Source organism: Monodelphis domestica, chromosome 2 (assembly GCF_027887165.1).
Source record: "Monodelphis domestica isolate mMonDom1 chromosome 2, mMonDom1.pri, whole genome shotgun sequence".
NCBI lineage: Eukaryota > Metazoa > Chordata > Mammalia > Didelphimorphia > Didelphidae > Monodelphis > Monodelphis domestica.
The window spans coordinates 306,117,655-306,144,236 of NC_077228.1; the positions used below are offsets into that span (position 1 = coordinate 306,117,655).

A 26,582-nucleotide genomic window follows, 5' to 3' on the forward strand; every position below is an offset into this window, starting at 1 on the left:
ATAATAAGTGAAATAATACATCAATACCTGAATGACAATTTATCCGAAATTTGGAAATCACTATAATCAGAGAAATCCTAGCTCAGCAACATTTTTCATAACATAAGGTTAGACCAAAGACAAAGAAGACTGGCTCCGAAACAAGATTTGGCAAACAAGAATGGATAGTCAATACTTTGAGTGACTTGAATATCTTTAATTAATTAGTTAATTATGGAAACTGGGTTACAACTGTGTTATTTTCTAGGAACATAAAGAAGTGAGAATAGTTTAGACAGAAGGTAATTACAATCATATTAGAATGAAAGGGACCCTGATATTCTTATCCATTCTACCTGAAGGGGAAATCTATGCTAGAAACTTCCATGTTTCTGGATCTGAGGGGTAAGGGAAGATAGGGGTCCAGAATTATAGAGTATGTTTTTTCCTCAAAAGTGACACAATCCTGGTTAAGCTATTTATAGAGTGAATTTGTGGTTTGTTACTTTGCTGGCAGAGCAATGAGCTCTACACTGGGAATAGCTATAACCTCAGCTAGATCACAAAAGAAATCCCTTAGGGTCACTTGAGGGCAATTAGGAAGAGTAGATTTCCACTTGGTGAACAGAAAATTCTTACTCATGTATATTTTGAGAGGATGCTGCAGAAAATGCCACAAAGAGCCCTGAAAAGATACAAGAGACAATTACTCCAGTTTGGGGGAGCATTGCGGAGAACAGAGCATCAAGCCATCACAATAAGAGCCCAAAAAGGAACTTTTGTACTAGAACAAAGAGAGAAATCAGAGAATACTCCATATGGTATTTGGACATAAGAGAATTTAAATTAGAGAATTCAAAATGTCCTCATTTATTTTCCCTTTTTATAAAATTTCCTTAAAAGAGTAAACAGCATGCAAATAAAAAAACTGAGGGGTTTGACATTAGACAGCTTAATGCTCTTCTGACTCTAAACCTATATCCTTATGGGCTACTGGTTCCATCAAACTGTTTGGATTAAAGAGATATTTCTGGGTTAGAGTTTAAGCTCAGAGATGGGTAACTACCCATTCTCTGCCAAAAATTAGAATGGGTTATATATTGGTCAACTCCCCCTAAGAGTTGCAAACAACACAATAATCTGTTTAGTAAAGGAAGTTGTCACCAGGATACCCTCCCTTAATGATATAATAGATGCAGTTAAAAAACAGATGATAAGAATGCTAACCATATTGAGAGAAAGAACTATGGGAGTAGAAATGCAAAAGAAAAGCATATGACTTCATTTATAATGTGTGTGTGTATATATATATATATACATATATACACACATATACATATATACACAGGTATGTAATTTGTGGTTTAGGTTTTAAAAGATGAATCTATAGCAAAAATGAATTATATGGAAATAAGTATCAAGTGATAACATTTGTACAATCCAGTGGAATTGCTTGTCAGCTCTGGGGGCAGGGGGAGGGAAAAAGGAAGGGAAAGAAAATGAATTATAGAGATATGGGAAAATATTTTTTAAAAAAATTTTTAAACAGCCAAGAATTACATACTGAATTGGGAAGGGTGAAACAGGATTATCTTGGTATCTGAATATTCCTCCTTATTTCATCATAATGCCACCGATAGAACATGAAAAGCATTTATTTGACTTTTTAAAAAATTACTTGTTGTGAAGCAGGTTTCTCAAAGAATATATTTTATTAAGGACACACTAAGAATTATACCTCCTAAAAAATTCAGCATTAGCTAAACCACTACGTATTTTTACAAGTTCCAAAAACATCTTTCAATTCATCTTTCCCATCTATAAGATGAGATGGTCTCCTGTCTCCAAAATTCCTGATTCTGTGGTTTTAACTTGGAAAAGAAACTTTGTTGGAGGCATATTTCTGCTGTTCTGGATAGGAATAAGGTAACTATCTTGTTTTTTCTCAGACCTCCTTTCACCCACTCAGTCTATTTATTATTAAAATACAAATAGTCTACAAGCCTTGAGGGCTACTATTGTTATTTTCTACAGGGGAATGCACATGGGAAAAGCAAGGACCCCTGAAACTTAGCAAAAGGGGAAGGGAGGCCCCATGTTTTATTTGGCTTGGAAAGTCAGTCTGACTCTGTGAAGGATTCTAAAAGCAAATCTTAACATTTCCTGAAGTGTTTGAAAAATGAGATCTCTCTCCCTGTCAAAAAAGATAATAAAGAACTAAAATGGTCCCCAATTCATTAGGTGTTAAAACATTTAGACTGAGTGAACATATTTACAAGAGAAACTGTTTGTAGAAATAATTTATAATCACTATTACCCAGCCTAAAGAGTTGAGGACTGATGCATAGTCTCCCCCTAGTGGCTAAGTAATAACCCAGGTATAAACCTGTTTTATTAATAAAAAGCTTGCTACTAACTGATTAAATTTTGGAAATTATACTATTTTTAAAAAAGTGATAGTCCTCTAAAAATAAAAAAAACTCTGGATATTTCACTATCCACCTGCAGAATGGTTAAAGATGGGAAGTGTTAATGGAAACATAGACATAAAAATATACTCTTTAATCAAGTTGTACATTGGTCTAACAATTCTAGAAAGCAATTTGGAATTATGCAAAATGAGTAGATAAAATGTCCAAATCCTGTGAAGCAAGAAATTCCCCTGCTAAGCATATTTACAAGAAGGTTAATGACAAAAAGGCTCAATATACACCAAAATATTTATAGCAGCATTTTTCTTGTAATAGCAAAGAATTTAGAAGCAAAAATAGATATCCATCAACTCAAGAGTAACTTAGCAACTAGAGAGTGGCTTAAAAAGTTGTACTACATCAATGTGATGAAATATTAATAATCTTTAAGAACTTTGACTATAACAAATACAGAGTAGCACAGAAAGGCATATATGAAATTAAACAGAATAAAGAAAGCTGTGAAATGATAATGCCATCAATGGAAAATGGACAGCATCAATTTGAATTTGACTTTTTCAGTCTGTTTTTTACCTTGAAATTGTAAATAAAGGGGTGAAAAATATAATAACCAAATTTGGAACCAAGGAAGAGCTATGAGAGGTGAAGGAATGAATACATGTCTGGAACATTGAATAATGTGTGACTTTTTTGAGATTTGTATTTGACATTTGCTGATCTTTTTTCCCTTTCTCGTTTTCATTCTCTATAATAAAATATGGCTTTTGGAGAGATATAATGAGAAATGTAGGTAATTTAAAAGCAAAAATATCAGTAAACATTTTATTTTAAAAATCATTCACTTAATAAATTATATACATATGTTCAATAGAAGAGAAATATGTAACTAGACCAAAAAAAAGTTATTTTTTCTGCTTGCAAATTTAGCCAACTTTAATTCTCGTAAGAAAAGCCTAAAGTAATAATATAAGTAAATGCTTTATATAAGTATTATACAATTATATACTATCCCTTCTCCCAGAAATTAAAAAACAAAAGAATAGAAATTTACCTTAGTATAGACAGATTTGAAACGCTCGCTTGCGAGGTCCAGTTTCCCCTGTACTTCTTTGTATGTTGCAGAAGTGCCCAAATTCTCCTTGTCATCTTTGCCACCATCTCTTTTGCTACAAGACTTAGCAGCCTCTAAGACCCGGTGTCCAGAAATTGTAATGTATCTTAAGTCTCCTTTGTGAGAAATGACATCTTCTGAAAAACTCTTCTGTCTCTTTAGCTTAATCATTATTCCACTGAAGTCATCAGCGCCAGCCTCCAAGTTTTCAAGTTCCTGCTCTGACTGCTGCAACCAGCTGTCAAACTCATTGTAGTCTGCATCAAACTTTTCTAATTCTTCTTGTAGAGAGTTGGTCAATTTCACTTTCTTCTCTGATTCTGCCAAGGCTGTCTCATACTGAGTCTTCAATTCCTTCATGTTTCTCTGTAATTTCTCTTTCTCTTCTAAAGACAGGTAGTGACCCTGTTTCTCAAGTAAGGCTTGTGCAGACTGGGTAGCTATGATAACTGCCTGATGCTGAGAAACAATCTTCTCATGCTGTGCCTAGAAAGGGACATGAAAAATCTAAGTTCACTTCAAAATCAGACACCTGAAGGTGAAGAGATAGGCCTCCTGTCATATAGATTTCATGGATTTGTGTTATCAAAAAAAAAATTACCATTTTCAAGTTCTTGAAATATTTACAGGTTGCTAAATATTCTACTAGAAGCATAGTGGAAAGAGTGCTAGACTTAGAGGCAGGAAGATGTAAGGTTAAATACTCCTTAGATATTTGCTATTTTACCCTTTGTGTAAAGGGAATCCCCTCCCTCCCAGCGTCCTGAAGTTATTGCCTCTCTGAACCAGTCCATTAGCTCAGCTGGAACACTCCAAAAAGAGACTTTGATTGGTTCCTGAGAGGCAGTAGACCAGGGAACAGGGAAAGGAAGTGATGTGGAGAAAGGAGATAGAGAAATAAGACTATAGAGAAGAGGAAATTCTTCTCTGGAGGTTGGTGGCTGAGGTGGAAGACACTCTCATGGGCTAATAAGATTAGGGTGGTAGGTTAGGAAATATTTTTTTAAATTTCCTTCCCTCATTTCTTTCTTAGACTATATGAATATTAAATTGTTAAAAACTACTATCATCCTCATGACTCAAGGGTTATTTTATAAATGGTGATTACAACAACATATTTTTACTAATATATTTCCACACCAATTTCTAAATATTACATTTAGCATAGTATATTTGATGTAATATTAATTTTTCAATATTATATTTTGGAGAATAATTTAATTTCTCAGCCTCAGTTCCCTCATTTAAAATGGAAACTAACTAAATAAATAAAATGGAAATAAATATAGTAATAATAATAGTAATAATTACCTCCTGGTGTTGTAGAGAGATCAAACGAAATAACACCTGTAAATCACTTTTAAAACTTTAGAATGATATATTTGGATAGATTCTAGTTTATGTCATAATCATTATTTTAATCTTACATCTTCAAATATCAGTGTGATTTTTACCTTCAAACTTAATTTTATATTAAGAAGTTTTTGGTCTTCTCTACTAGGAAGCACATTGCTTCCTTATTATATTAGGGAGAATGTTTTCTTGAATGGAAAATCTATACAAAAAACAGTATTCCTTTTATTCATTACAATTCTATGTTCTGTTTTTATCAATTTTGTTAGCAAAATAACTGAACAACAATCTAGAATTGGGAAGAAGCCATAAAAGTAGAAACTTTGTAAATAAGTTTGAATTTTTAAACTAGTAAAATTATCAAATCAAAAATCATAATTTGGCTGAAATCATTACAGAAAAACCCAAAGGAAAAATGAAGTTCCACTTGAGGAAAAAAGTATGGAAGACATGCCCTTTGTAGGAACTTAGGCTAGCTGATCATTTTAAACATTTTTATGGCTGTAGGTTCCTTTATAGGGCAGCAAGGTGGTGAAATGGCTAGAGCACTGGGGTTGAAGTCAGGAATATTTACTTTTTGAGTTCAAAGATAACCTCAAACACTTACTAGCTGTGTGACCCTGGGCAAGTCACCTAATTCTTTTTGTCTTGGTTTCCTCGTGCATAAAATGAGCTGGAGAAGGAAAAGGCAAAGCATTCTAGTATCTCTGCCAAGAAAACCCAAAATGGCATTATAAAGAGTCAAACTGAAAAAAAAAAAACTGAACAACTTTAAAGGAATTTGGAGTATTTAGATGATTTGTTTGTAGCATGGGACCAATTATGTCAAATATAGATTATGATAAAGATCTGTATGCTTAATAGAAAACCTCTTTTCATGGCCGATTAGCCAAACACCTTACAAAATATAAATCCACTGTCATTATTTGGGGTTGAGAATATAAAATGACAGAAATCACTTGTTTTATAAAGAATGATGGAGCTTTATCCTCTTCAGAGGAAAAAACACAAGTGAATATTAATCCTTCAATTCCATTCAAAACAAACATAAATATGCTCTCATTTTAATGCTTAATTCTTCTATAAAAGAAACTGGTGACTAACCAGGATAGGTCCTAGGGAATATCTATGATGAAACAGAGTTCTACCCTCATGAAAGAGAGGTAGGAATCTATGGAAGCAAAATGTATATGCTGTTAAATGCCATTATTTTACTGATCATTTTTGCTTTTATGCTTTTGTTGTCACAAAAAGGCTCAGTGGAATGAGATATTTCATAAAGTGTCTATAATGTTAAAGACAAAATGCATATAATAAAACTTTTTCTAGAGAATTTCTTAATTCTTAATATCTCCAAAGGATAATAATTCTATCATTTCCAGACCAAAAATAAACACTATTATAAAACTAATGCATAGTGAGAGCATAAAATTTTGCCTTTCTCCAATTGGGTAAGAGTATTTCATTTCCACTATCATGGATGTTGGAGGAAGCTGCCTGGCTTTACACCTGGCTTCTCTGACCTGTTTTCATAATAAGGCATAAAGAACTGGGAGGAATAAGGCAGCAAAATTGCCCAAGAGAGATTCATGGAATTTACAGGACAATTGGGAAGTTAGTGGAGTGTGTTTAATAGATGGACATTTCTATGAGGCCAGAGACTGGTAGAACTACTGCATGAGAGAAATACAAAGCTGGGTCCTTTCTTTGACATTGTACTGGCACTGGAACAAGTATGAGTCTCCAAACCAAATAAAAGTTGTAACATTCCCTACTATCAAGGGTAAGCTTTGCCAGAGAAGCAGCCTAAGATTGTGCTATATGAGACAATGTCTAATGAGGTCTGATGGGGAGGTCTACAGAATTATGATAAGATGTGTCAGATAGGAACTATGAAGAGCTTCAAGTAGAATTGCAAACTAGACTGACTGAAGAGCCAGAGAAACTGGAGATGGAGAAGTAAGGAGAACCTTAGGAGGAGACAACATACTGAGAAGCTACATTTGAGATATATTTCTGCAAGCTTGGAATAATGTATAACTGCATGAGTCAGGAAAGGTTTTGTATTGAAGGATGTGCTTGAAAAGACCTTTATTTTGTGTATGTGTTTATTTTTTGGCAGCATTTGAAATAAAACTAAAAGATGAGGAAGAAGTACATTGCAAATATCAGAAATAGACAGGACAAAGGTATGACTACAAGAAAGATATGGCAGGCAAGGCACAAAGATGGGAGTAAGGAAGAGCAAGGTCAATCTAGCTGAACTTCAGAGTATAAGAAAAGTCCTAAAGATACAGCAAGGTAGAAAAGACAAATTGAAGCATAAGTGTAGAAGATTTTATAAAATAAACACAGGGATTTATATTAGAACTTAAAAGTAATAGGGGAGCCATCAGAATTCAGGAGCATGTATGGCTAATAAGTTTATGGAAAATGTTTATCAGAGAGATGTTATCATTTCCAATGGCTAACTATAGATTTTTACATAATTTTATAGACATGTAAATACACTTTTACTTCTTGTAGTTTTTGTGAATCTTACATTTATAAGTAGAACTAGTGACAAATCCCCAAATGATGTCAGATGGTGAGGTTCCCAGTATACCAGGGTGGAGCCAATGACCCAGAGAAATGAAAGTCTCAAAGAATATGTAGATATTTAGTGTCATGTAAAAACTGCTCCAGGATTATGGATTTATACACACACAAACACACACTTTATCTTTAATTTTGTAAAGCACAAAATTGTAATGGAACAATTTCGATATATAGTAGTAAATCAGAGTAAGAGGCTCAGATATGAAATACAAATGTAATTTCCTATGGAACAGAAGCAGTAGCCATCAAGACAAGACAGATCATGGTTGGGATCAGAAAAAACTACATATTGAAGGTAGCACTTAAGCAGAGAAAGTGAAGCAGGGATTCTAAGATATTAAAAAGAGAAGGATGTACATTCTATATATGGCAGGAAGCCTGTACAGAGGCAGGGAGACTGAAGTTGGAATGCCATGTGTGATGCTAGTAAGCTTGGACTGTGGAAGGCTACAAAGGTTAAGTTGGAGCCAAGTGGTGAAAGTCTTTCATAATCATACAAAGGAGTTCATATTTAATCCCAAAAGCAATAGGAAGTGACTGATTTAGGAAAATGATGTGGTCAGGCCATACTGTAGGAAAATAATTTTAATAGCTATGTGGATGATAGATTGAATCAAGGAGAGATCTGAGGGAAGAAGACTAATTAGGAAGCCATCATAATAGTCTATATGAGAGGTGATGAAGGTCTTAACTTGGATACAGCTGTGTAAGTAGAAAGAATTCAAATAAGAGAATTGATGTGAAGTTAGAAACAATGACTGGATATGGTAGAGTAAGGAATAGTTAGAAGTCAAGAAAAATGCTGAGATTATGAATCTGAGCAATTGGAAGAATGATCATGTCAGAGAAAATAAATTTAGAAGGATGGATTTGAAGGGAAAGAAAATTAGTTGTATTTCAGTGGTTCTGAGGGTTCCTTCCTTCTTACTTTCCTACATCCTCCTTTTATCTCTTCTTTCCTCAGCCCCTTTCAAAGTAAATTTTAGTAAGAAGAACCTAAATGAATTAATAAGGAAAAAGCTAAAATCAAAGTCTATAAATCAAACTCAAAAGGGAGAAATCACATTTGCAAATTTATGCAGCATATAGCTATTTTATATGAAATACTTTAAGTCATGCTAAAAGATTTTTATATAACTGTGAACAGTTCCCTATAAAGTTTAATGAAAATAGTATCACTTTTCCTTCAGAATATCTTTATAATTAAGAGAAAATAATGCCACAGTCATAGATCACTTTAAAATAACATCTAAAAGTTATTTTAATGGACTAAATATTTCCAGTCCATTTAACACAGAGTTAGTTTGTTTTTCAAATTAATCTCTACTCTTGAACTCAATGCTGGAAGGAGTATTAGATAAACCTAATCCAACTCTTTCATGAAACAGAGGAAGAAAAATCACAGACATAGAAAAGTTACTTACCCATGATCTCCCAGAATAAGAATTTAAAATAAAGTCTCTGGCCCCTTTTGAGTAACAACAAACTACTACTCTTAATTATTTCATTAATTTAATAGGAATTTTCTATTGACTTTCAATTTGGTGTTTTTCACAATTAGAAACAGGCTGTTCTATTTATCACCTGAGGGACCTTGGGCAATGCTTCATCTTACTTTCCCTTCGAAATCTAAATTCTATGAAATTTGTAAAATTCTATTTAATCACCCAATGCCAAATAGACAAATGGGTAAAAAAAAATAGTGGGATCAAATAGAGAAACAAAAGAAGGCTCTTCAAATGGATTTTTATTATCATGATTTGATTTAACATAGAACTCTGATGTAGAAGTCTATAACAAACGACTCTTTAAAGAAAAAAGAAAGGGTATGGTTCTGGTGGAAAGGGTGCTAGACTTGAAGACTTGAAGACTTGAAGACACAGGCAGATCCTGAGTTCCTGTATTGGATCCTCCACTTCTTGTCTGTTTGATTATGAAAGAGTCAATTACCCTCTCTGAGCCTCAAAATCCTCAGCTCTATGAGAGGGAACTAAACTAGATGCCCTATATAGTCCTTCTAGCTTTCCATCTATGATCTTAAGGAAAGAATTATGAAGTAGTCATAGGATCACAGAGCTAGAGAAGAAAAGGATTGTATAAATCCAACCTACTTGCTTTATAAATAATCAAACTATTGCCCATGGAGGATAAGAGATTTGCCCAAGGTCACACAGATAGCAAATAGCAAAGCTAGGATTTGGACCCAGGTCCACTGACTCCAGAGGCTGCACTGTTTTTACACTGATTCAACCATAAAGAATTATAAATTGCTTTAGTAGCCATTTTGGAATCTCACGATCATAGAAATAGAAGAAGTAGGTATCTTGGAGACCATCTAGTCCAATCCCCTTGTTCTTCAGATGAGGACACAAAGGTCCAAGAAATGTGAAATGGCTTACCCAAGGTGATCATCAGGTGGCCTTAAATTAGATCCTCTTATATTGTGCTTAATTATTTTTCATAGCAATAATGATGAAATACATTGGTGTGGGTTTTGAATTTTTCAACCTGATCTCACATGGATTTCCTTTGTTACAATTATAATTCTCTGGAGACCATATTTTAATTTTACCATTATTTACTAAATAGTAAAAACCAAGCCAGAGAATGACAGAGAAGCACAAGCCACTCATGGCTTGCTAGTTCTTTCAGGAATCTCTCCCATGAGCAGGCAGATCCAGACCCAGAAGCAGACATATACTTTAATCTATGATTCCAGGAAAAGAAAATTACTTTCTGTCCCCTCTGCAAATTTAAGAAATTTATTAAGCCTGCTTATCGAGCCCCTCTGATTGGAGGGCTCAGACTTGATGCAGAACAAGAGGTGGGTCTTCTGGATGCCAGAAGTAACCATACCAATAGCCATATAACATATGTACAGCATTTCATAGCATGGTAAAAAGAGGGAGGACTCCAATGGTTTCAGGGAGGTAAAGTTCAGAGCTTCAGCCCTAAGATTTTTTGCTTTAAAAATCAAAAGGTTGTTTGGGGAGCCCAAGGGGTTCAGATTAATATTAAGTTTCGACACCTTATTTTATCTTGACAAGAATACTTTGATATGTGAAGGTGAGATGTCAGTATTTTCATTTTGTGCAAAAGAAAATTGAGATAAAGAGATTCAATGACTTAAGTTACCCAAATAACTTAATGGCCCGACTAGTAATGGAAGTCTGGTCTTCCACTTCTAGGCAATGTCCACTTCTTTTGAATCATGCTCCATTTTTCATCCTTATATTAATGCCTCAGAAATCTTAGGGCTATTATATTTTCCAACTTATTTCTTGTTTTGAAAAATATATGAGCTAAATAATTTAGGGGATGACACGGACAAGAGTTGCATGGGACTGCAAGTGTGGGTTGCAACCCACACAAATTTAGGGAGAACCTACCATCAATGAAACCCATTCAGAGAATGTGGTGTATAATGGATATATATATATATATATATATATATATACATGTATATATATATATACACATGTATATATATATATATATATATATATACATGTATATACACACATACATACTGACTGTGAATGGTTTACCATTTCCTTCTCCAGCTAATTTTGCTGATGAGAATTGAGGTAAATGGGGTTAAAGTGACATGCCCAGAGTTCCATGTGGCAGAATTTGAACTCAGATCTTCCTGATGCTCTATCTATTGTACCTCTTACCTGCCTATATTTCATATAAAGAAAGGAAGCTTTAATTTATATTTTCTGTAAAGGTGACATATGATGCTGACAGATAGACAACTTAGTGTATTGAGTGTTAGGTTTAGATATAGGAAGTTCTGGGTCCAAATCTGACCTCAGACACATCCTAGCTATGTAATCCTGGGCAAGTCACTTAATTCCCATTGCCTAGTCCTTACTGCTCTTCTGCCTTGCAAACAATACACAATATTGATTTTAAGAAAAAAGTTATGAGCTCAAAAAATTACATATTGTAATAAGTCTAATATCATCTATTTCAAATAGAACATACTATTTTACTACATCCATATTCACAAATAATCCACACATATACCTTTACTTTCTGGTATTGTTGGTTCAGATTTTCCTCTTTGGTTTTTACTTGTCCATCAACATCTATTTCCATCAAGTTACCATTAACTTGATCCTCCTCTCCAATCATAGAATTCAGGTCACCTTCTTGAAAATGAGTTCCATTTTGTTCAATCTCCTGGTTAGATTTCTTCCCTGCCCTTTCTCCTTCCTTATCTACATTTGATAACCAATCCAAAAGATCTTCTATTTTATGTTTGCTCTCTTCCAGCTGTGCTACCGCTTCAACCTGAACAAAGAAAATTGGGAGACAGAATTGTATGTTCCAAATCATTACTTTTAAGTCATTCAATAGTCAATATTTAGACCATTTTAAAATAGCAAAAATAACACTTTAACCTTACCATCTAATGACTAATATATATCATGCAATTATACTTTTATTTTTAGAAGTGTTTGCTTTGATATCTATTCAAACAATGTATCCTATCTATATAATAATCCACCACAATTTCAAAGGACTGAAGATTTAAAATGTTCTCTCTCTCCATATCTCTCTCCAATAACTATTGAAAATATGTTTTGCATGATTTCACATGTATATTGGATATCCTATTTCTTGCCTTCTCAATGATTGAGGAAGAGGATTGAGAGAGGGAGAGCATTTGAAACTAAAAACAAAAATAAGATAAAAATCTTTTAAAAATAATCATAAATTCTTAACTGCTCCCAATAATGGCTTGTATAAAAATTTTTAAGTCAAAATGTGACATCTCACAATTCCATTCTCAGTATATTCATTTTACCAAAATAATGAAAGAAGGTTAGCAGGAAGGCTGTTACCTCACCAGGCTTTTTATTAAGTATCCATTCTTTCCTAAAATGCAGAATTTTCATCTTCTGTTCTCACCTCTCAATTCCACCCTTCCACAAAAAAATGAGAATATACTTCTTGTAGTGTTAACATACAGTTTATGTATTTATATAAGTACCTTTTCAGTTTCCTGTTTAATTGCTGTGGTTACTGCCTTATCTAGTTCTTTTCTTGACTGTTCAACCCTCTGGTTAAGTTGCTCACACTTTATATTGGCTTCCCTGAGTTTCTGTTCAATCAACGCCTTGTCTTCTTGTGAGAGTTTTTCTCCATTCTCCATCAAAAACTTCTCAGTGTTTTTCACTTTCTCTGACAATGCATGCACACTTTTCTGCATTTCCTTCTGTAGCTCCTTGTTAGGAGGATAATAGGATGAGGGAAGGAAGAGGTGAAATCATTAAATCAGTGCTAAGTCAATAAGCATCTATTTAACAAGCATGTATTAAGTAACTACTACACACAATGTTGTGCTGAGAGTTGGGGAAATAGAATATTTAAATGCAATCTCTATCTTTCCAGAGTTTACAGTCTAGTAGGGAGATCTGACATAAATGTATATAATTTAATATACAACATACATGACAATAGTGAATTACAAAACAAAGTGATATGTCAGGTTATGAGGGGATAAGAATAGAATCATCACCTAAAGATGAGGAAAATTTTTAAGAGTAGGTAGCATCTCAGTAAAGTATTAAAGAACCGATTTATGTTCAACAAAAGAAAAGGAAGTAGCTTTGGATTAGCAGATGAGGAACCTTAATAAACAGAACAGCTTTGGGATAAGCCCAGGTATTAGTGGGTTAATAAGAGAGTGGCCAAGGCTATAACTAATATGGGGCAAATGTGGCTTTGCCCAAAGAGTACCAACATAATAGGAAAAGGGGAACATGGAAAAGGAGGGGTGTTTTCACCTTTCAAAAACCATCATTACTAAACCCTGTCTCACAGTCCTCCATCAGCCTTTATTATCACCCCTAGAATCCCAATGCCATGGTGTCCCTTTTCCTGGGACTGTCTTACCCCTGACTCTCAGAGGTATGAGAGGCAAACCAACCCATCTCCAAGCATTACCACACCTGTGTGGTCACAATGTCTTCTGTACCACTGGTCATACCACATTATTCATCCCCTTATTCCTTCCCTCTCACAAAAAACAAACAAATGTCCATGTTTTCTAGTAATGGTTTTAAATATAATTATTCCAAAACCAATCAACCAACAAGGAAAATAAAATTAAAATTTTCTTTAAAGTAGGTAAACAACTGGATATTGAAGTGATGTCCATCAATTGAGGAATGCGTAAATGAGTTGTGGCATAAGATTTTGATAGAATCCTACTTGACCATAAGAAATGAATAGGTTAATGTTGGAAAAACATGGAAAGACCTACATGAAATTAAGAATAGTGAAATGAGCATAAACAAGAGAACATTATATGCAGCAATAGAAATGTTGTTTGACTTATGTGTGTCCACCTCTAGAGGAAGAACTAATAATTAAAAATAAAACATAGCTTTAGGTATGCATAGATCTTCTTGCCAAATGATGCCTTCTATAACAGGAGGAGGGAGGGAGGGAGTTAACCGGGTATTTTAATGTAACACAAAGAAATAAGTAAAAAAGTAGAAAAAACACGGGTTTTTTTGCTTCAAAGATTCAAACTAGAATCAATAAATAGAAGTAACAAAATAAGAGTTTGTGGGTTATACACAAAATGGAATTTTTTAACCCATATTTGGTAATAGAATGAGCATCTTCTGAGCTTCTGAGTTTCATGCCATTAGAAGTATCAAGTAAAGGCTAAGTGATCATTTACATGGAATTTGTTGCCAAAGGGCTTTCTCCATTAGGCATAAAGTCAAACTAGATGACCTCTAAGTTCATTTCCTCTGATGTTTAGAATGAAATTCAATGATTTACTGCTCTCTCTTTTTTCCCCACAAATGAACCAAAGAAAAGTAAAAATCAGATGAAAAATGAGGTTATTTCTGAAAGTTGGTATAAGAGAGGGGACCAACTTATTAAAGAGATTAATGCACGAATCTTAAAAATTAGATTTAAAAATAACTGTAACAGATTGAGTACTTAAGTCTTTGTTGGGTTTCTTTTCAAACTCTTAACTAAGGTATTATATATGCATATATTTCTTTGCAAAAATAAGTATGTTGTTCTACAGTAACATCTTTCTTCCCCAACAAAAAGTGTGAGAGCCATTTCAAATTAATATAAATGAAAGAGAATGAAATAAAGAAAATATAAATGAAGGGTCTGAGAAGTGAAAGAGCAAGGAAAGGAGTAATAAGATCAGAAATTTATATGAATCAAAGAAAAATTCTCAATATCCTATCTATGATTTAGCAGATTAGAATCCAACTGGTCCAAAAATCTTCATGTAGTAAGTTATTTCTACATCATGTCTCTTCCCAGTTCTGATCTCTCAAGAAATCCATATCATATATCCAATCCTTGACTTAAATGTTCACAGACCGTATATATGATGAAAACTAATGCCTTAAAATAAGACTTTACTCCCTCAAACTGTTTCATGGATCATCCAGTTGAAGACCTAAGACTAAAAAAACAGTTCTTCAACAGTACTAACACATTCAAGAGTCCCATCTTACTACTTTGCAATTAAAGGGATAGAAAAATAGCATGTCAATGATGCCACTGCAGTTGAGAAAGTAAAACTAGATTCTACCTCTTGTTTGGCTTGGTAGAGCTTCAATTCTTCCTTGCTATCTCCAATCACAATTGCTTCTTGGTGACCAATCAACCGGTTATCTGTCTGGGTGAGGAGATCACATATTCCCTGGAGGGTGTCCTTATATTCCCGCTGCCGTTCTGCCACAATCTACAGCAGAGTATAAACGAAAAATGTTAACTATGTGGTGACAAAAGTACAGACATATTACCACCTTCATAAAATACAGTCTTATAAAGTTCCTATAGAGAAGCTTTTAAAAGTATGCTGTAAACATGATAGCAGTGGAATACAGTTGGAGCAAGGTGAATATAGAAGTTATGGTACATCTCACATATGCTGTAAGTAAAGGAATCATGTTTGGATGGAATTGCCCAAGAGAATACTGGCCATGCATATGTATAAGAGATGGAACTTCTGGCCAACAGGAGGAAAACATCCAGTTTTCTTAAGCTCTTGAAACCTGCGATACACACTATTAATTCTGCAAAAGGACATCAAAACAGAAGTTAGTTGTGGTTGGACTGTTAGCATATTTGGTAGAGAAAAATGTGTGTGTGTTTTAAGCAAGAAGAAAAGAGACACCAAATGCAACACTTTTCATTTCCTCCCTCTGTAATTTCCTAGTTTAAAGTTCTTATTTGTCCTCTTTCCTTTTCTATTACATAATTTCTGTTGTGGCATTCTAATATAAACATAATGCTTACTATAAAACTGATAAATATGGAATTCTATACCTTTGCTACTATACATACAAAGTATGTTCCATTTTTAATAATCCATCAGAATTTATTCCCCAGTTTCCTTAAGGAATTTTGCCCATTAATGTGGCAGACATCATCAATTCATATTTCTAAGTACACATAAAAAGTTCCTACTCTTTCCAAAATGAAGCATCTAAAATGGAGAAGGTAGTTTCTGCCAGGTATGGAAAGTTATTGGCATATAAAATTAATCCCGAATTTGTTTATAACCCCATGAAGTCAAGCATCATGTTTCAAATTATGTACAAAGAACACTCATTTATAGCCAATGAATCACTGCCTCCCTAGCACTTCCTAATATTACATAATTCCCTGATAGCACATTACAATATCACACTAAGAACCTTAAACAAGAAAAGACAAACTCCACATAGAAAAGCAAACCTTCTGATCACTGAGATCTTGTTCTATATGCAAGTGAGTCTCTAAGATTTCCATTTGGGCAGTTATTGATTCCTGTACATCATGAAAACATTTCTGAGTTGCGTTTAAAAGCCTCAACAGCTGCTTGTTTTGGTTAGGAGAGAGATCTTGGGCATATTCAGAAATGAAGAATTGGACATCAAAGGCAATAGTCTCCAATTGAATTTTGTTATGACCAAGTTCTTTTAATACAATCTGTGAAGAGAGTAGTAACAATTACCAGCAAGAATGTATATCTGGATAGAGTACATTTTAATAATATCATGTTTATTAAATATTTCCTTTCTTAATGATATTAATTCCTAAAAAGTTAAGAGTGTTTACAAATGCCTGTCCTTAACCATGGTGGGATATTTCACCTAAGCTCTACAATGATAAACATTCAATGAATATAGATTCAATGAATATAGATGGAAAACATTCCCCCTATTAGTAGCATGTTTCTTTCTTTCTACATGTTGAATTTAAGATGTAAATATAAAAGGTAAAGACCTTGTTTCTCTTTATTGAAAACTTTGAGAGGGCCAACATGTTAAGTAATTATTCTCTCCTTAACAATAACATTTACATAGCACTTTGAAGTTTGCAAAGTACTTTGCAGACATTATGTAATTTGTATGATATAACAATAGCACAAGGGAGAGTCAAATAAATGTTACTGTCTCTGAGAGACAAAACTAAGACCCAGACAATTTAAATGACTTGGTTATACCATATGTAACACACAAAGTCTTTGAACACTGGTCTTCCAGACTTCTAATCTAGTTTTCTAGCCACTAAATGTTTTATGGTTATAACACGTCAACCATTTAGGTAAAATCAGCGAAGCCCACTGCATAGGAAACAAGCAAGAGGAAGTTAAGTAGCCTGTTCAAAGTGAAGCAATGAAATGAAAGCTTCACTCCAAGACCAAAAGGCAGCGTTTTTCTTCAATGAAAGATACGGTTCAAAGACCCTGAAATGTATGTCCCCTGACTAATGAAGTTTTTGTCCATGGACCGAAAGATCCTATTACAAAAGATAAGTAATGAAGCTTTTGTCTACTGAGCCATAACTTTTTGAAATTTGTGTAGAATATATAGAAGTGAAAAAAAATACTAGAACTGGAACAGGGCATTGGCTACAAAGTGATGGTGATTTTTCCGTTGCAACACAAATTATGATGAGTTTTTTTATTTGTTTGTCTCATTCAGTCACCTATTATTTATGATGAATTGAGGTATTAGGAATGTGATAGCAAAAATGAAACTGTCCCTGTCTTCAAAAAACTGACATACATCTAAGGGAACATGATTGTCCTCCTTACCCTGGATGTTCACTCTGCCTCAGTGGCCTCTTTCTCTGACCACAATTTTTCTATTATATATTTCTATATTATATGGAAAGTGTCCAGACCAGCCATCTCTTCATAACTCTCCAAGCTCCACTGAGGACTCTCTAAGACATTTTCTTCTTTGGAGGCAGGAAGATACATTAGACAGATCCTGGCTGTGTAATACTGAGTAAATTATTTTAGCCCTTAATGCTCTAATAAATTAAGACCATAAGCAGCAAGGAAATGACCTGGATTAGTACCAGGTATTTCCACATCTGGAAGTTCCCTTTACCAAGGAAATCATAAGTCCATTACCAAGCCCCTAATAATCCACTAGAATTTTGTAATTTTAAACTATATCTCATCAGACTTATGAAGTGGCACTTGCCTTAAGCAGTTCCAATTGTTCCTTTACATTTTCCCCATCACTAGTATCTGTCATAAGATCATTTATAGACTTCCTCCTCTCTGTGATCCAATCTGAAAACTTCTGAAGTTTATGCAGAAATTCTTCATGGGAAGCTGTTAATTTGGACTAGAAAAAGAATGTTTTTCATTCATTACCAAAATTTTTAAATACTTTTATTTAAAATTCTCACAAACATTTTGAAAGGCATAAGGATTCAATGTATTCAGGTATAAAGTAGAATTCAAAAATATAAGTATTTTATTGGTTTATTAAAAAATGTGTATGCCTACCATTTCAGAATCTATAGCTAATGTAATTTGTTTAGTTCTTTCTGAAGATAAATCATGCAGGGAAAACAGTGTTGTTTGCAATTTCTTATGACTTATAATTAAATCTTCAAGATATTCTTTGGGAATATTACTGGTATGAGAATGCAGGAATTCTTCAGCTAACTTCATGTCCTTTCTTATAAGGGCAGAAAATGGAGCCAACCCCAACTGGAAGGACTACAAAGAAAACATAAAAAAGAGCAAATTAGTATTTTATACTGGCATACATATGCAAGTAACTTATTAAGCTAATTTTTAAAATGAATTTAAGGAATACTACTAATTTTCAAAGACAATCTTTCATTTACTATCTTTTGTGAAGGGTCAGTATACAATTCTTACCTCTAATTCTTTAAGTTGATTTTTCAAAGTTTCTAGATTGTTATCAAATGGCTGCTGGTTGTCCAAAGGAAGTTTCATGTCTTGAAGCATAGTCAAATATCCATGCATTTTTTCAGTGTGTTGCAAACACAGCTGTAATACACTAGGTAACTGAAAGTGAGTTTGGATATTTCTAAATCAATACCATTTCTGACAAATTAAAAATAATAGCAATCTGATTTATACTGTAAGTGGAAATCTTAGGTCATTATAAAATAATTACCCAAAAATGTGATACCTACATATATGGTTTTTCCCATAGGTTTTGAATAAAGAATTCAAAGCAATCTGTAGAGATCAATTATTCAACCCCCCATCTCCCTTCACTAACCATCACTATTTTACTGATGAGGAAGTTGAGACCTGGAGAAATACTGTGGTTTGCCTAATACCACAAAGATAATATGTAGAAAAGGAAAATTTTAACCCAGGTTTGCTAATCCTGAGATCAGTGTTCTTTTCACTATAACACACTGCCTCATCCATGCTATGTGGCAACAAAGAACTGATTTCAAAACATTAATGCTTCAACATAAAATATTAGTCATGAAATAGTACTTACTTTCCCCAAGGGACTATTTGCAGATGCAACTTCTTCCGAATCCACGGTATATTCCAATTGGTTTGAGCAAACTTTTTGTAATGTCTCAATCAGCTGCTCACTTTGGCAACCCATGTTGTGACCCAATGATTCTCTTGGTGTTGATGCTATTAGCTCAATTTCTTGCATTTTTTCTGAGTTAAAAGAGCCTTCTTTGATTTTACAACTATCCTCATTCTGTTCACCTTCAGTCTGAAAACTAGCAGGAAGATTTCTGTTCGAATCACCAACCAATTCTACTTTGGGGGAATGCTCATCAGCAAGGAGGATGTGGAAGATGCTTTCAAGTTGTAATGGAAGAACTTTGGATACAATCTCATTTCTCTCTGAGTCATTTTCATTCAGGGCTATTTCCTTCCTCATTTCAAATGCCCCTGAAATCTTTGAGTCACCCTGGTTCTGTTTCAAAATGTTAAGGAAGACCTCAGGACCTAGATTTGCAGGCCAAAGGGGAGATGGATTATCATAGATCTCTGGTTTTACTTCTAGAGAGTCAGTCATCTGTGAAACTGTAGTATAATCACTTGTTTTAGAGTCACTGAACTTATTAGATGATTTTTTTTTTACCAACTGTGTCAGGCCAACCATTTTAAGTAAGTTCTGCATTAAAACTTTTCTTTCTGAATAGGAGGAAAATTCACCTTCTTCTCCACAAAATATATGGCCTTCTTTCAACCTGCTTTTTAAAATATCTTTCAAGTCGTCAACTAACAAATAAGAAAATTCACTAGTCTGGGTTTCCATTGCATGTGATTCTGGAGGCAACTTTTGTTCTTTCAATAGTTGTTGCCCAGTTACTTCTTTCTTATTATTTATTTCCAAGGATGAGATTTCAGTGCCAGAAACATCATTGGCCTTGTTTCTTATTTCATTTTTAGCTGCAAATGTCTCAGGTTCTGTCTGCATATCAGCATTTTTACCTACATTTTCTTGAGTTCTAAGAGGCAAATCTAAAAGTGTTGCATTCTTTTCTGAAGTTATTTGAATAATCAAAGACCCTTTTTCAAAGTCCTGTTGTAGTGTATTAAGACTTAGGGCTATCTCATTCATATGCACATCTTCCTGAGTAATGACTATCTTCTTTTCTCTGGTACCACTAACTCCAGGTTGTAACTGTTTATCAGTTAGTGGGTCTGATGTTAAAATAGGGATGTGGCAATCTGAATTTAAATGGGCTATGGATTCTAGCTTTAAGTCATTCTCTATCATTTTATTTTCTTCAGTGGTACAAGAATTCTTGTTTGGATTTAAGTTCTCTTTTGCTGTTATATTTTTGGCACACTTTTTCAAGTAAGAAAACAAATCTACTTCTTCCTCAAGCTCACTAGGAAACCTGTCAGAATGGACCTCAGTTTCTTTATTTGAATTTCCATCATATATTACATCAATTTCATTGACCATTTTGAGAGCAGAAATGTCAAATATTTCTCCAAGGTTCTCCAAATGAAGAGGATTTTTGTTAACTGTTAGGGCTTGTAAATCCTTTAGTTTGTTTGCTATGTCTGTACTTGCTTCTTTTACTTCCTCTGTCTGACTGCATCCTTTAATGGTTGTGATTCCTGGAAATGGGTGAGTACCTTCTCTAGGAAAATAGTTCAAATCTTTATCATAGTCTACTACATTTCTATCAAGCAGTTTAACCTCAGATGGAACTGACGTGTCTTCTTTCAAGAGCATTTTTCTCTTTCCATCCCTCCCTTGAATTTCATCATTTGTTTCCTTTCCTTGGTGATCTTGATTAATGGAGTCAGCCATTATCCATGGATAGCTTGTTTGGGAAGATTTTTCTATTACATTACCATCAGGACATACATTTTCAGGAAATGCATGTTCCATAGTATGTGTTAAGCTCTCAGTATGATAGTTACCATCTTTCACTACAAAAAGAGATTCTGAACCTGGTTGCATTATTTTAGTCACCTTGTCCCCTAAATCACTATTATCAATTTGAGAGATAGAATGTGTATCATTATTACATAAAAGACAATCAGCACCAACACTATTTTCTGATTCTTTATCATTAATAAGGGACTGTAATGTAAGTTTGTTTTCTTCCAACTCCTTAGGGTCCCTTTCAATTAATTGGCTTCCTCTGCTTTGACCAACAATTTCACATCTATATTCTTTAGTAACTAAATTAGTTTCACAGGTTGGTTCTGGCTGTAGAACATTAACATTTTGGAGTATTTCTAAATGAGAAAAATTCTGAGTTTCTTTGGTACATTTTATCTTCATCATATTATTCCCAACAATTTCATCACTACCTTTCTTTTCATGTGAAGTAGCCAACATTTGTACATCCATGATGTTTCCATCCTTATCCAAAGATGTGGGCATTTCAACTCTATCACATTTAATCTGATCATTAAAAGCAAATAGAGATTTCCTATTTCTATAACTGTCCTCATTTTGCATGCACTCAATGTTTTGGTCAACATCAAACTCAGCTATCTGTCCAAATTCAGCTTGTCCCCTTCTGCCTACCCAACCTGCAGTTTCCCCTGCTTCTAATGAAGCACAGAAGTTCTCTTCTCTTTCTAGGCATTTTGAAGTCACTGACCCAGGTGTATCATTTTCAGAATTATTTTTGCTTTCCTCTTCTGAAATAGTATCCAGTAACCTGCCATTTGTCACCTCCGTGTCAATAGAATCTGAGTTTAATCTTTCACCAGAATGGAAATCATTCTCTTTGGATACCCTATGAAATTTTTGAAATGATTCTATTTCTTCTTTAATATGTTTCAAGCCTGGTGTATCTACGTGGCTTTTGTTCCCCTCTGAAAACCCAGCATAAACACATCCACGATGAGGGGTGCAATCTGCTTCATGTTGCAGAATGTCAAAGTCTTCAGGTTCCAAACAATCATAGTCATCATCTTCAAGAAGCAAAGAATCATGGTCATCATCTAACAGTGGAGTACTATAAGAATCACTATCACTCTCTGTATCACTTTCACTATCCTCTAGCTGAGAAGCTTGAGTATCTGTAGCACTGTCAACTTCCTCACCCTGTTGTATTCCACAAATATCAGGTGTATCAATACTCTCAATATCACTACTCAGACTTGAATTGCCCGAGTATTCTTCAAGCTCTGAACCATCCCGATTCCTTTTGGATTCTGAGTGAGAAATCACGACCTGCATTTTGCCAACATCACTCTGATTCCTTGAATATTCTGACTTGTCAAAATAATTACCTTCACACTGGAGCTGAAAAGCATTACAACCAACATTTAATGACCTCAGTTCAGATGATCCTTTTGGTAAACTGATACTAATATTGTTATTGTTCAGACCTTGAAAACCTTCTGCAGTTTCTGGATCAAGTAATATAGATTGATCACTGAATGGCAAAGAAGAAATGAGAGATTTCTGTATGTAACTATCTTGGTTAAGCACACTCTTTCCCTGGTGGACTCCTACTCGATCTGAGTGGAGTAACTGATTTTCACTTGAAGAATTTTCAGGGATGTTAGGGTCCTTGATTCTGTTATCTTGGTTTTCTATTTCATTCAGGGCACAAATACTTCTATTGATGGGAATTCCAATAAAATGTTTGATTGCATCACTTGGAAAATCAATTTGAGTATTTCCAGGATAAGTGTTTTTAATTACATGGGCACTAGTTCCAATCTGATTTTCATCTTTGCAACTTTTTAACACATTTTCATAATCACAATTAGGCATTCCATTATCCCTTTTCCCAGGTTGCACAAAACCTACTCTATCACTTGGAATATGAACATCAGATAAGTTCTTGGTTTTATAGTTTGGGGGCCAGCATTCCGACTGATTAAACTCATTACTCATAAAATAATTTTCCTTATCATTAAATCCTTCATCAACTAAACTTTTCCTATTTTGAAGAGTTATTTCATTTTCAGGTTCTTTGAGACAAGTCCCCTCAAAACTACTTGGTGAGTAATCATCCTTTTTATTTGCAACACTATTAAATAAAATATCCCCAAATTGTCTTGAATTGGTACCAATCAATTCTTTTTTTGCTGACATTGCACCAAATTCTTGATTACCATTTTCCAATAGCATACTGATAGCTTCATCCAAATCTCCATCATATAGCAAAAGTCTTCCCCCTGTGTTTGCATCCATATAGCTATTTATCATCAAATAAGACAGGAATAAATTCTGTTTTTGTTCTAAGGTCTGAGTTTCCACAGACTCTCCACCATCTGAAATATCTTCTTGCTGTGTGTATTCATGGAATATTGTTGATGGCTGAAACTCACAAGAGGATAACCATCTTCTTGCAGTTTTACTGGAAGTGTCCAGGTCTCCTACATTAGGCATTTTATCAGGCAGTATAACATTTTTTAAAATAGATGCTGTATTATGATCTATAACACCTAACTGTGCAGCAGCATCCAAACCAATGACTTGGGAAGTCTCAGGAATATAAAGAGCAGCTATTTTTTGTCTACCATTGAGTATTTTGTATGCCAATTCATTTGTAATCAACTCTTGCTGCAATGAGGAAGATGCAGGAAATATTTCACCAGAATGAGGCCAAATGAGTCCAACAAAGCCCCTTTGTGCCTCTAATATCAAAAGTGCACTGCTAGATGATATTAAATTGCATTGAACTGCTTCATCTACTGTTAAGCGTGTGGGTGGATTTGAACTTATGATCCCACCTGTTTGTACCTGATGAGTGAGAATACAGTTAGCTGTACTCAAGTCAATTGCCCCTTCCTGTATAGCTTCTTCAATTGTCATTCTTTGCCCTGAATCAGAATCAATCAGACCACCTGAAAGAAGCTGTGCTCCTATCAATCTAAACATGGTTTCACGATCTATGAGACCTTCATGAGCTGCTCTTAAAATATTGATTTTCCTTCCACATTTTAGTGTTATTCTACCTCCTTCTGGTGGTCTTATAGGTAAAAGTCGCATTCCAGTCTTTTCATGCAGGATACTTCTTTGAACCATATCTACTAAGGAGATCTTCTCTGAAGTATTTGGATCAATAAGGTCTTTGCATATGTTTTGCCTTTCCAAGAGTTTAGAAAACAATGATGAAGAAATCAAATTTCTTTGAAAAGCCTTCTGTAAGGTCAGGCACTCTCCTGTGGATGGAATAATCAGAAACCCTGTGGAAAGCTGTATCTCAAGAATCCTGATGGCCACAGATTCTGAAATCATCCCTTTATCAAAAGCATCTAGTACAGGGATTGTTGTATATGACGCTGATGAAATGATTTCCTTAGCTTTACTTAGTTCTTCAAGTTGAAACAGAATTTGTCCATCAATAAGACCATGATTTTTAGCCTCCTGAAGATCAAAACATTTTCTTAATTCTGGTGAAATTAGACCAGAGAGAATAAGCTGCATCTCCAGCAACCTGATTCCAGTTTCATAATCAACAAATCCTTTTAAAATTGAGTGAAAGACTGAAAGGACTTCTCCAGTTGTTTGATCAATGATACCTGCAATGACTTTATCCAGCTAAAAGGAAAATACAAAATATCCAATTTTAGTTCATTTTATATGAGTGGGAATAGTTTTTTATGAAAATATTGTTTGTATTTCTTTTAAAATAATGCATTTCAATATAGAATCCTCTACTTACCAAGGCTGTAGCAATGTTGTGAATGTTAGGCAGCTCAAATGCACAAGTGATCTATGTCAGTGATCTATTCAACAGCACAGGATGTGACAAAAGCTTTGAAATCAACATGCATCTGTGAATTGAAAACTTATCTCTGTGTATATAAACAGGGTTAGTGAAGACACAGAGCAGGTGATGACAGAGAGAAAACAGAACCTATACTTAGAAGACAAGTCATGCTTTTTTGCATCTTGGTCAGGTTAGATTGTATGGATACAGAAGAGACCAAACACCATGCTATTCATGTTTACAGCATACAACACTTATATAAAGTCAAACAGGATCCCCAAATTGTGATTAATTTTTGTAGAGACAATCCACAAGGTTCAGAAATGTCAATTTAAATTCCATGTTTATACTTACTGGACTTTTCTGTTTGGACATGCCAATATGCAAGCACTGAATTCCAAGTACAAATACTTAAGATTTGATTCAAATTTAAGTGAAATTTAAACCTGAGTTTCCACATAAGAAGAGTCAATTCTCATTAGAGCATTCAGCCCAGAAGTATCCAAATATTTCCATGGGAACTTTGGAAATAAAACAAATCCTACAAGACATCCTGAGGTATTCTGAAGGGATCTGAAGGTATTCTTAAAGAATCCCTTAAAAACAAGAGTTTTTCACCTTTTTTATGTCATGGCTCCCTTTGGCTTTCCTGATAAAGAGCATGAACCCCTTCTCAGAATAATATTTTCAAATGCCTACAGTAAAATACATAGGATCTCAAAGGAAATTAATATATTGAAATAGTTGTAATTTTTTTGAAGTTTGCAGACTGCAGGTAAATAACCTCTGCTTTAGAGATTAGAAACCAGAGACCGCCCTGAGAACACTGCATAGTATCATTTTTAAAAAATTATAACAAGCCTAATTTCATATTAGAAGAATGGGTTTTAATGACATGAGTTAGGAAATGAATGCTTCTCATATTTTTTATCATGCAAGGCAGAGATTAAGACTTGACAAAGTTGATGATCAGCATAGGTAAGATGCATTTGCTATATATCGCTTTTGAAACCTGCAAGCATTTAACTATTCTCCATCCAATATTTTTGAATATACAAAATCTGGTGGCATTTGACCAGCATTAACATAGTTTTCCACAATCATGCAATGAAAATGAAGAGAATTTAAAAAGGTAGTAAAAACTAATGAAAATTTTCCTGAAATACTACCTTCTCTTCCACCTTTTCATCTCTTAGAATGTGTGATTCCTGAAGCTGCTTCAGTGACTCACTGAATAAGTTGTAACCTTCTTGAAGAGATTTGATCTGTTTTTCCATTTCGTTTTTTTCTTCATCAGTCAATCTAAAATAACAATGTGATTTTTAAATAAGAAATTATTTCAAATTATGAAATGATATAGTTTTATGAAAATTAAAAAAAAACTTAAATAGTAGGGTGATTTCTGAAAAAGAGCAATAAATGCCAGTTGTTAAGAGGTGATGAGATAAATTTCTATGATTCTGTGAAGATTTTAAGGAGGACTGAGCCTGTGATTTCACTAATATAGGAACTCTTGGGTGAGAAAATTCCCTCTCTTAATGCAAGGCAGCATCTATGCAACTTAATAGACTTAGAGAATTATCTAAGGCACTAGGAGGTAAAGTGACTTGCCCAGGGACATATAGTCAGTATATGTTATTCAAGACTTGAACTCAGGTCTT

General features: G+C 34.2%; 1 protein-coding gene across 46 annotated transcripts in view; it reads right to left on the reverse strand.

Moving 5' to 3' along the window:
- Nucleotides 1-26,582, reverse strand: part of DST (dystonin) — a 612,681-nt gene that overhangs the window by 147,247 nt on the left and 438,852 nt on the right. For 33 of the 46 annotated variants that reach the window (XM_056814337.1, XM_056814311.1, XM_056814295.1 and 30 more), the window contains 10 exons: nucleotides 26,091-26,223; nucleotides 19,248-24,749; nucleotides 18,647-18,796; nucleotides 18,266-18,481; nucleotides 17,955-18,101; nucleotides 16,213-16,446; nucleotides 15,062-15,214; nucleotides 12,476-12,709; nucleotides 11,506-11,772; nucleotides 3,463-4,008 (listed from right to left, as the gene is read on the reverse strand). In XM_056814337.1, the coding sequence (XP_056670315.1) occupies nucleotides 3,463-4,008; nucleotides 11,506-11,772; nucleotides 12,476-12,709; nucleotides 15,062-15,214; nucleotides 16,213-16,446; nucleotides 17,955-18,101; nucleotides 18,266-18,481; nucleotides 18,647-18,796; nucleotides 19,248-24,749; nucleotides 26,091-26,223 (7,582 nt within the window). The remainder of the gene's footprint in view (nucleotides 1-3,462; nucleotides 4,009-11,505; nucleotides 11,773-12,475; nucleotides 12,710-15,061; nucleotides 15,215-16,212; nucleotides 16,447-17,954; nucleotides 18,102-18,265; nucleotides 18,482-18,646; nucleotides 18,797-19,247; nucleotides 24,750-26,090; nucleotides 26,224-26,582) is intronic. The other 13 variants (XM_056814319.1, XM_056814325.1, XM_056814322.1 and 10 more) reach the window with 1 other exon arrangement.